The sequence below is a fragment of the Myotis nattereri genome (genome assembly GCF_964212035.1).
Source record: "Myotis nattereri genome assembly, chromosome: 11".
In the NCBI taxonomy this organism is placed as follows: domain Eukaryota; kingdom Metazoa; phylum Chordata; class Mammalia; order Chiroptera; family Vespertilionidae; genus Myotis; species Myotis nattereri.
The window spans coordinates 38,877,781-38,890,000 of NC_138086.1; the positions used below are offsets into that span (position 1 = coordinate 38,877,781).

Below are 12,220 nucleotides of genomic sequence, written 5' to 3' on the forward strand. Positions count from 1 at the left end.
CACATATAGAAATTTTTTGATATTTGCAACCATAGTAAAACAAAGATTTATATTTTTGATATTTATTTTATATATTTAAATTCCATTTAACGAAGAAAAATCAACCAAAAAAAAAATGAGTTTGCGTGTCACCTCTGACACGCATGTCATAGGTTTGCCATCACTGGCGCTAGAATCAAGCAGAGACTTTTTAGATTGGAAAGCCATAGAAAAGACATGTAAAGTACCAGATCAGATGAAAAGCGAGAAGATATAACTGGAAACTGAGTGAGGAACCCTGAAATCTGTGTGTAGATTCTCCCCCAAATCCTTGGCTGACACATGAACTGCATGTGCAAGCAGACCATGAAAAGCAGTGGCTGGAATTGAAAGATTTGTGGCTGCTGATTATCCTAAAAGAGCTTTGAGTCCAGCTGAGTAAACTGCCTGCTAGAATAAAAATCAACTTTCTTCAAAAGATAACAGAATCCAAGATCCAGAATGAAAACATATGACCTATGATGTCCAGTTCACAATAATAATTAATAGACATGCAAAGAAACAAGAAAATATGATTCAGAGTCAAGAGAAAAAGCAGTCAATGCAAACTTACTCTAGGTTGACCCACAGTTTAAATTAGCACACCAAGATTTTAAAACAGTTGTTAAAAATATATGGTCAGTCGGTTAAAGGTAAATATAGTCATTATGAATAAAAACTGGGGGAACACTTAGGATATAAATAAAGAAATAGAGAAAGTGAAGATTCTAGATTTGAAAAATACAATATCTATATGAACCATTAATGGGGTGGGCTTAAGAGCATATTAGAGATGTCAGAAGAAAAAATTAATAAACCTGCAATTAAATCAATAGAATTTATCCAATTTGAAAAATAGAGGGGAAAAAAGATTGAATAAAAATGGACAGAATCTTGGTGATCTGTGGAACAATGATATATATATATATATATATATATATATATATATATATATGTAAAAGCATAGCATGCTAATTAGACCAGATGTCCTTTTGGATGACCTTCTGGACAAAGCCAGGTCTGGGTGCCAGAGGGAAGCCGGTGCCAGCAGCCGGGGGAAGGAAGGCCTACTCTTGCACAAATTTCATGCATCGAGCCTCTAGTGTGTCACTATTTTAAGTAATATTTCTGCCTCATTTCCTCTTTCTCCTCTTCAGGGGGGATATTTATGAAACCTGAATTTACACCAGGAAGAGATTAGAGGACAATAAACATTTTTAGATGCTGAAAGAAAAAAAAAATGTTACCCCAGAATTCTATATCCAGAGAAAATTTCCTTCAAAGATAAAGATAAAATAAAGGCTTTTTCAGATAAATGAAAACTGAGAGAATTTTTTCCAATAGATCTGCACTATGATGTATACATGTTGAATTTGTATACATGTATTATATGTGTTTGTATACACATAATATGTATGTATATGTATATCCATGTGTATACTCATGTATATATATATATATATGTACATGCATATGCATTCTTTGTATATTTATTTATGTGTAAATATTCTGACTGCACTGGACCCACTTTCCTTCTATATCTTCAGCTAAAGTTTCCTATTATATCATCTGCACTGTCCCTTTAAAATAATTTAGTAAATGCACTGTGATGTGTTTGTGCATGCTACTTAACTTTAATCTATCACTAGCGGGGGGTTAGTTAACATTTAAAATATGCTAATCAAAAACCGGCCTACAAGGACACTTAACAGATGAAGTACCTCAATCAGGGCACTCTCCAGAGGCAGCTTAGAGCAAGCACTTCAGATATTGTTAATTATATGTGCACCTGAGTGTTCACTACTAAAGGAAATATCAGAAATAATTTTTCTCTAGAGAAATGAATGTTGTGCTTTATATGCGCTGGCTGAAAATACAGGGTGTCCCAAAAATGTATATATACTTTAACAGCTGATAGCTCAATTGTTAAAATCAAATGTATTTTAATGAACACTGCCTTTATACTTATTCAAAGTGTGTGTATACATTTTTGGAGATACCCCATATTTATAGTCAGAGCTGCCCTCTCATAATGGGGATATGAGAATCAAGAGAGTCCAGCTGCTCAGCTACAGAGTATGTAGAGCTCTGCTTTATCTGTGTCACATCCTAATGCGGGATTCTGCCTTTTGTCCTAAATGAAAGGACAAAGCAGATCCTGACATCGGAATATTGTTTAATATGCTTCAGAGTGGAACTGTGATGTAAGGTGTTTGAAATTGTGCCTAGAATAAATGCAACTTGAGAGCTTACCCAGTTTGTTAAGATAGGTTATATTTCAACCTATTTTTGTTTACTAACAAGCCTAGTGATGAGGTGTGGGAAACGAGACATATAGCTCTTACCCACTCATTCTTAATTTATCAGTTTGCAATCTCTCCCTACCTTCAATTCCATCTCCCTACTTCACTTGATGAAGGAACAATTACAGAATCAACAAGTCCTTGCATGTCCTTTATAAAATACTATGTGTAGCAATTGTACTCTTATAAATTTATTTATATGTACATGCATATATAAATCTATATATATGTTCATTTCAGTTTGGTGGTTACATTAATAAAAATTATATAAGAACACAATAGAGAACATAGTTTCATATTAACAAACACTTTTAAGTGGGCAAATTAAGGAAATGAAATTGTTCAGTGAGTGAATACATTAAGAATTAACTGGCTCACAAATTTTACAGCTGACAAACAATTTTAAAGGCCCTGAGCAATTATTTCTCTGACTCAAGCAAACAGAATCAGTATTTCCTAAATGCCTTTCTCTTTCATCAAAGGAAATCACACAACTTTTCATTGAAAACAAATACTTCTCATCATTATTTTTATTGACAACAGTAAATGAAATCATCTTACCTCCATATGGTACCCAACTCTGATGAAGGCACAAAGTGGGTCGAACGCTCCGGTGCCACAGGTCAGGAGGTGTGTCCTGTTGTAGTGATGCAAAACCCGGACATAATTTGCACATTCACTCTGGAGCAGAAAAAAAGAAGAAGTGGCTAGTGGAATAAAAATGTTTACCCCTTTTTTATTTTTGCGTTTCCTAACCCCAGGAATTTAAGTCTTCCCTGGCTAGAGGAGGCAAAAGGTGCAGATGAAAAAAGGACAAGGAGCAGAGGAAGAAGAGACCTGGGTGATGGATGCGCATTTTTGTTAGCAGCGATGTAGGACTTCCACTTAGTAATGGGAGTGAATTATTTTCATGAATTCTAGTACTCACTGAGAAATTTTAAAAAAGCACTGTTCGGAAATGTATTCAAGTGTGAAGTTTGAATATGTACCACTAAGTAATTAAGTTAGTCTAAAAGTACATATAAACAATGAATCAGCATAAAGTCAGAAAACCAATAATTAGAAAAAGTGTCTTTACTCATACAGACTTTAGAGCATGTACAGAGTTTTAATTTGGGGAAATAAATCATATCTTCAAACATTAATTTACATAAAGCACTTTAATAGAGAATTTCCAAGTAAATAGATAGAAAACTAGCCAATAAAAAGAACATTTTATAGCGATTACAATAAGAGCATAGTTGAGGGATCAGAAAACTTTTTCTACAAAGGATCATACAGTGGACATACTTAGATCAATGGGGATCTGATCTCTACTACTTGCATTGTGGTTGCAACTACTTATCTCTGCAGTTACAGCATGAAAGCAACCATAGACAATACACAAATGAGTGTGGATGCCTATGTTCTAATAAAACTTTATTTATGGCAGGCCACATTTGGCCCAAAAACTCGTTTGCCTCACTGGTAATCAACTGGAAGCTTTTTGAGAACAGAATGTTTATTTTAGACATCTTTGTATTCCCCAGTTAATCAAACACAGTATCGAATACATATTACACTTAACAAAGTTTTAATACACAATCACTAGGAGAGTTTTATGATCAGTAAGCTGAATGGAAAAATATTTAAAATTGCTTCAAACCAATTTGGCTAAATTAATTCTAGCAAATACCATGTTGGCAAATTAGGTATTATTACTTCATTTAAAACAAATTATTAGAGAAATATTAAACCTTTAAATGGTAAATATTATTTTGACATTGATACATGCAATAATGCAATAATCAGTAGAGAGAATATTTAATGAGGATAGACTGTGGCTTTAAAGGCTCTGATAAAATACTGTTAGAATGAAAAACCAGCAGAACCATCTCATCATAAATGATTCAGGTTATGGCATTACTGAACTGACTACCCAGGCACATATTTATTTCTTCAATTTCCCACTCATGTAGCATTTTATTCTATGGGTAACCCATAGAGTGGAATAATGTATTTTCCCCCAGGCGTGGAGAAAATATTCTAGTCTCATCTATATATATAAAAGCCTAAGCGACTGTTACGGCTGAGGGACCAGAATGACCAGTCGACCAGTCCCTATGATGTGCACTGACCACCAGGGGGCAGATGCTCAACTCAGATTAAAACATTAAAACCCTGGTAGTCAGTGTGCTCCCACAGCCAACCTCCCATGGCCAGCCAACCTCCCCTGGTCCCTCCCCACCGCCGGCCATCCTCCTGTGGTCCTTCCCCCAGGCTGGCAGGCCCCAATCGGCCTGGCCCCAATCAGGACTGGGTGAGACAGCCCTGATAGGCCCTGATCGCCGGCCAGGCCTAGGGACCCCACCCATGCCCGAATTCATGCACCAGGCCTCTAGTATTGCTATAAGTGCCTGCTTTTCATCTGTTGAAACACGGACGCATCTTGATTGAGCCAATTAGCCCACATTTTGGCTCAGCAGGGCTTAGATTGACATAGCCTTAGAGTGTGTTCAATTCGTCAGCATCACACTGAGGACCAAGGCAGCAAGAATGTCTTGACTCATTCCTTGGCTGGGACCCAGTTACTACAGAGAATTGAGTTGGCATAATGTGTGTGTGAGTCTTTTGCTTTCTTCCTGAAAAACAGGATAAGCTAACTTTCAAAAGGAGATGTGCATGCCTTTCTCCAAAGATGTGCATGGTGTCATTGGCCAGCTACGCTGAGCAGGTGAAGGTCACTCCTTCACTCATGTGTTAGTGTGCTCGCAACTCTGACAGGGAGGGTGCTGCTCTCACGCGTTCTCACTCATGCACTGCAGAGAAGCTGTGGGGACGTGGAATGCTGAACCTGTAAGCAGGAGAGACCCTTCAACAATATATGAAATATGTGAGGCATATTTACTGCTTTTGCCTTCTTTCTTCAAACTAGTTTTTCTTTCTCCTTTTGTTTCTGCATGTTTCTAATTTACTAAACAAAGGGAAATGAAATCTCCCAGAGTGTGCTTAGTTTTTCCTCAAATTAAAACACTACCTACAAGAGATCAACCGAAGGACTTGTATACATGTATATAAGCCAAACCAATGGACATGGACAACAGGGGGATGGGATCATGAGTGTGCGGGGCGGGGGTGGGGGTGGGGGTTGGGGGTTAATGGGGGGGATGAGGACACATTTGTAATACCTTAACTAATAATAAAAAAATAAATAAATAAAAATAAAAAAACACTACCTATAATTGTTTTTTCCCCAAATACATAGGAAATAAACATTAGCATAAGGAATTTATAAATGTGAGTTGATGAATATAATAAAACAAAATAAAAACGAAGTTAGGGATGGCATCTCAACTCCTTTTAATCTAATTCTACATTGAAATTAATTTTTTTTAAAGTCTTTTTTTTTAATATATTTTATTGATTTTTTTACAGAGAGGAAGGGAGAGAGATAGAGAGTTAGAAACATCGATGAGTGAGAAACATCGATCAGCTGCCTCCTGCACATCTCCCACTGGGGATGTGCCCGAAACCCAGGTACATGCCCTTGACCGGAATCGAACCTGGGACCTTTCAGTCCGCAGGCCGAAGCTCTATCCACTGAGCCAAATTGGTTTTGGCTGAAATTAATTTTTAAATATTGTATATACATACATTGTATATAATATATGTATATATGTTTGTATATATATTCTTGAGAATAAATAGCATATATAATTTTTAAAGCAAATAAAAAGTTAGGAATTCAGTCTTTTGTGATTGATGAGAGATATAATTGATGAATTACGTAATTTGTAATGAATAATACTTACTGCATCTTTTCCTTTCATTATGCATTCTTCTATTTTTTGTGCTGTACTGGGCCAGTGTATCTGAAAGAAAAGATAATGTACGATTATGCAACTGCATATAAAAATAAACCACACTAAAAAACCATTTCCTTTTTTCTGCAATTTCACACATTTTCGTTTTGTTCTATTTTCTGAAAGGATAAAACAAGACAACCTCCTTTACATCATTATTTGCATAATAAAGACACTTATCTTTGAGCTTTCACGTCATGCTAAACTATTATTTTTAACTGTTTGAAGGTTCACCTCATGTCTCAGTCCTTCAGAGACCGCACACACTTCAAGCAGCCTGCTCTGTACCTAACCTACCTCACATAACATCTGCAGTCCAGTCTGCCTCCTAAACCCGTCTGTCCCTTTAAGTCAGGCCCCTCCATGAGTTCCCTTTGCATTTTTACCATTTGGCCCCGGACTTGGTGTGTGCTGGACTCAGCAACAGTTGCTGCACGAAAGGATTAAAGGATTAACGACCCTACTTATTTATAACGTAGCGCCTAATACACTACTTGCAGGTCTTTACTTTTTAAAACATTAACTCTGCCCGTGTCCCACTGAATTCAGGTATTTTTTCACTGTATTTCAAATTTATTCTTCTCTTCCTTGAAGAGAGAACACATCACCCATTTCTCTCTTTATCTACAATTGAACCTTGCACTTTGCTGGGGTCATGGGTAGCAATCCATTCTCAAGTCAACATTTTGGTGAAGGAATAGACATTGCCCAGCAGAGTAGTCTGGGACTCTCAAGAAATTAGTTTGAAAAATAACCTTTTCTTCCTCAGGTTAAACGTCCTCAGGGCCTGGGTTGAGAAGAGTTCATGTATAGTTTCCTGGTACCAGTGTCACGGTTTCCTGTCAGTAGACTATTGTCTGGCCTATGCCAGTATTCCAGACTGCTTTTCCATGGTCATTTGTTTGTTCCCCAAATATTTCTATTATCTCTCACTGATATCTCCTTCTGTCCTGCCCACCTCCAACCCGTGCTGCATTCTGCTGGCCTGGAAGGCTGTTATGCTTATCAACCTACATATTTGATGTTGCTGACTGAATGTGCTTTTTACTTAGTGAGCGCACTACTTAATTATTTTTAAATTAGTACCCAACATTAGAAAATAAGGGCTTTTGCACAAAAACCCATCTTTCTGGTTTCTCTAGAAAAATGTGAAGACAGACAGGCAACAGGCTTGCATTCCGGTGTGGCAACATTCCTCTGGGGTTGAATGTCTGAAGTTTTCAATGGCACAGACACTCCGATTTGCTCCAGACTTTTCTTTTACCTGACTGGCTCCTGTAGCCATTTTAGTGTTTGAAATCTGATATATATGTTTAAATCCCATAGATGATCAAGATTTAAGCTTTTTTGTTGCTGTGCCCCATAAGTGCCTACCAGGTTAGGCACTTATGTGCTAGAAGTGGAAGAGGTTTGTCATTTACCTCTTACATCATGTAGACAAATCCAGTCCCTGATACATGAAAAATATTGGGAATTTGTAAAATGGGGACAACAGCATTTTATTATGATAATCCTTATATGATTACATTTATTATCATTGGCATACACACTCTATGATTTGAATTAAAGGCAAATAATGTTACTTTTATGTTCTTGTTGATGTAGTATCCCCTCCAATTTCTTACTAACAATGTTCAGCAGAAGGTGTTATTTTGCTTTCCTACTGCAGATTTTAAAAATATATGTTTATTGATTTCAGAGAGGAAGGAAGAGAGTGAGAGATAGAAACATCAATGATGAGAGAGAATCACTGATCAGCTGCCTCCTACACACCCCCTACTGGGGATCAAGCCTGAAACCCAAGTACTAGTAGGTGCCCTTGATCAGAATCGAACCGGAAGCCCTTCAGTCCACAGGCCCACATTCTATCCACTGAGTCAAACTGGCTAGGGTGAGCATAGGAACTTTTAAATGAAAACAGGGGTGGGCTAGACGGGGTCAATGGGGGAGGGGGAAGGAGGACATATGTAATACTTTCAACATTAAAGGTTTTTTAAAAAAAGGAAACACATGAGCTTTTATATTTACTAGAAGCCTGTTTCAGGAATATTCCTGCAAGAATAGGACTTCCTTGGGCCAATCTCGCCGCCAAGCCCTGGTGTGCAGGGCTGCACACGGGAGTCCCGGCTGGGGGTGGGGCTTAGGTGGCACACAGGGGCCCAGATGGCAGCTCACGCTGGCTCGCCCTGCCTTCAGTATGCAAATTAGCCACCATCTTTGTCGGTGGTTAATTTGCATATCATGCTGATTAGTCAATGGGAGGCGTAGCAAAGGTATGGTCAATTACCATGTCTGTCTATTATTAGATAGGATGTTGTGACAGAAAAAAGACAAAGACCAAAAGTGGGATATAAAATAAAATCAACTAAAGAGGAAAGTCCCATGCATAAAATCCTAGAATCAAAGTTCTTGATTGTAGCAGTTAATCCATCAGTGGATCATGGATGATTTGGGAAAAATATCACATAAATACAACAATGAGGAGAGGCACTAACACCATTATAGAGCAGGGATCCTGGAAGTGAAGCTGAAGGAGTTTACAAACTTTACTGAGCCATTATTTGGGGGGGGGGGAATGGAAAAGGGGGAATTTTGCACCAAGGGATAGATTTTCTCAGATAATTTTAAAGTCCTTTCTAACTTGAGATTCAGTTTGGTTTTGAATTATGATTTTACTGTGGATGCATACATTATTCAAAAGGATATGCTAGAAAACGTGTGTGTGTGTAAAGAAAACACAAATTCATTTTAGGATCATCTATCATTGTAAAGATTTTCATGACTAATTCATTTAGTGCTATGAATAAATTAGAGAATACCTCATCTGTAATTCAGAATAATGCTTTATATTCTTAACATACTTAACTTACGAAATGCAGAACTTTTTCTTCTTAGAATATTATCATCCCTTCTTATTCCTTTCTCATCATCATAAAAATAATTTTTAAAACTGTATTTCCACAATTTCAACGTATTATATAGGTTAACCAATAACCTGGGTATTATCTCGTCATTGAAAACCTATGCCAAGTTCAGGTTTTCAATGACGAAATAATATCCAGGCCAATAATAAAACCTCAACATGCCACCCCATGTTCTCCTACATCACTGCTTCATCATGATTATTTCCAGGACTATTTCAGCACACGGGGCAAGGACAATTCTCTATAGCATTTCTGCACATCTACTGACAGCTTTTGTTCCACGCTCTCTTTTCAAACAGCCTTGGGAGATAAAGATAGAACCTCCTTTCAGGGCAAATGAAAGAGTTGTTTCAGGACCAGGATAATAACAATACTGAATCCCTCTGGGCAGAAGTTGGGACAAGTTTGCTTGCAGCCCCTTTCGAAGACTGAGAGTTTCTAAGCTTGAGGCTGGTTAATCGGGTGTAACACATAGTCCCTGTCTGGGCGGCATCTACCTAGGCTGCTCTGCCTCACGCCCAGGGAACCTGAGGGAGAAACGAACAGCTCACGCTGCATGCTGTGCCGGGGTAACAAAGTCCTTTGTCTCTGACCCAGGAGTCCCCTGTCTTCTGCCAGTGTCTGTGAAATGAGGACAGGCGAGCGCGTCTTGAGAGAGAGAACGCCGCAGATGCTTCGTTCTTGCCCGGGAAGAGAAAGATACTGCATAACGTGATGGCGAAGAATTAAATGGCCTTCCTAGGATTGTCAGAATATGTTGTTTCTGGCCGCGAACCCAAGAATGACAAGTGTACAGAATCATTACCTCAGGTTTTGTTGGGAAACACATGAAATTCGTGCAAGGGCCTTGTCCCACCCCACCCCCCTCGCCCCCCAGGTTTTGTCCTGAAGGACGTCAGGTCTAATTAGCATATTGCGCTTTTGTTATGATAGATAAGCTACAAAGGGCAAGACAGTGACTTCTTTCTGTATCCCTGCCGATGCCCATATGGCACAATGTCTTAAATGCAGCCATTGCTTGTACCATGTCTATTGATTAACTTGTATTAATCACATACCTTTATCACATTCTTTGAAATTTACTAAAGGAGATTCTAGTCAAGTTTGAAAAAATAAGATTCAGCGACAGGAAAACATTGTATTTAGTGTCAAATAAATGAGAAAATTAATTTGCAGTTTAATGAGGAAGGACATTTGTAAGATTGTAGCCATAATCCAGGCTTTGAAAGAGAGGTAGGATTTCTGAGGGCAGAGAAAAGGATCTTAACCAGATAACTCTGGGTAGATGAAAGCTAGGGAGAGGTAGAGATTATATTATGAACACTCAACACTGTAAAGTCCAACACATTGGAACTCTCCAAAAGAATACTGTAATTATAGATTTACTCAAGTTGTATTTTGTTGTTGTTGTATTGGTTTGGTTTATTTAAAACAAAATCTCACAGACTAGGGATTGCATTCAGATGTTCATTCAGGTGAGAAAAATGACCGAGAAAGACCTCACTGGAAATAGAGAGTTATTTTAAAGCCATCATGTACAAATGTTAGGAAGGGAAGATAGTAAAATAATTTTCTTCATTTGTTTTGGCAGACAGAATGTCTTTTGGTTCTGCTCCAGAGTTTAGCATCAACAAAACCCATAAAATTAACCTATTTGTTCTGCACAAGACATTTTTAAAGGCAATTAAACAACAGGGCATAATGATATTTCCACATTCTCTGCATCAAAAAAGGTACAATAAGCAAAAGGTTAAATATACATCATTTCATCACAATAGCCCAATATAATTTAATTGTTTCCATGCACATTAAGAGTCCATTTACTATTCTTGCATATCTCAAAGAAGAAAAATAAAATAAAAATTAAATTACAAAGTAATCTTTCTTGGACTCCCTATTGAGTCTCATAATTATATCAGGATTCAGGATTTAACAATTTATTGTTACAAGTAGTTTTGACATGCAAGATTTTGTAGAGCAAGAACAAATGAACAAAAAAGAAATAATTTCATTACCTAAAGCAGTGGTTCTCAACCTTCTGGCCCTTTAAATACAGTTCCTCATGTTGTGACCCAACCATAAAATTATTTTCGTTGCTACTTCATAACTGTAATGTTGCTACTGTTATGAATCGTAATGTAAATATCTGATATGCAGGATGGTCTTAGGCGACCCCTGTGAAAGGGTCGTTCGACCGCCAAAGGAGTCGCGACCCACAGGTTGAGAACTGTTGACCTAAAGAAAGATGATCTCCTTTGATATTAAAAAATAAATTTATTTAGTTAATATGTCTCTTTTTATGAAATATATTTAATTGACTCAGATGCTATTATAATTATACTTAATATTCTCTTCCTAATTCTATTATTCTAATAAAATGTGTTTAAATTTTAGTTTTTCTTTCTATACTTTACATATGTGTATAGTACCAGTGTCCGTCAATGTATTTATTATGTCCTATAAATACCATTAAAATCCAGAGAATATATTTTAAATATAACACATTAAGAGTCATAATAAATGGTAGCAATAAATGGTTTATAAATGGTAGTCTTTAATCTGACCAGTATTACCCTTCTTAGTGTTTATCCTTTTATACTTAATTATAGTGTCTGTCATTATTCAAGTACTTTATATGACAGGATTGTAATATTTTGGATTATAGACACAATTTGTACTTGAAATGTTTATACTCCAAAGCATTTGAATTAAAACAATATTAAAACTACACAAATATTATTGGTCTGATGCATGTCCTTGTTAATGAATGATATTTACTAAATTGCCCTCAATATGTGAAATACAATCTTCCATTTATATATAAATTATAGTTTAACTAGAGGCCAGTGCATGAAATTCGTGCACTTGGGGGCAGGGGGGGTCCCTCAGCCCAGCCTGCACTCTCTTGCAGTCTGAGAACCCTCAGGTGATGTCCGACTGACAGGTTAGGCCCGTGGGGAGCGGGCCTAAGCTGTCAGGTGGACATCCTTAGTGCTGCCATAGAGGCGGGAGAGGCTCCTATCACTGCCACTGCACTTGCCAGCTGTGACCCTGGCTCAGGGCTTCTGGCTGAGCAGCTCTCCCCCTGTGGGAGCTCACTGACTGTCAGGGGGCAGCTCCAGTGTTGAGTGTC

The 12,220-nt window shown here is 37.6% G+C and overlaps 1 protein-coding gene across 1 annotated transcript in view; it reads right to left on the reverse strand.

The window, feature by feature from the left end:
* The window catches only part of SEMA3E (semaphorin 3E), a 220,421-nt gene that overhangs the window by 78,134 nt on the left and 130,067 nt on the right, over positions 1–12,220 (reverse strand). The window contains exons 3-4 of the mRNA XM_081101912.1: positions 6,113–6,172; positions 2,883–3,002 (exon numbers count right to left, since the gene is read on the reverse strand). Of these exons, the coding sequence (XP_080958038.1) occupies positions 2,883–3,002; positions 6,113–6,172 (180 nt within the window). The remainder of the gene's footprint in view (positions 1–2,882; positions 3,003–6,112; positions 6,173–12,220) is intronic.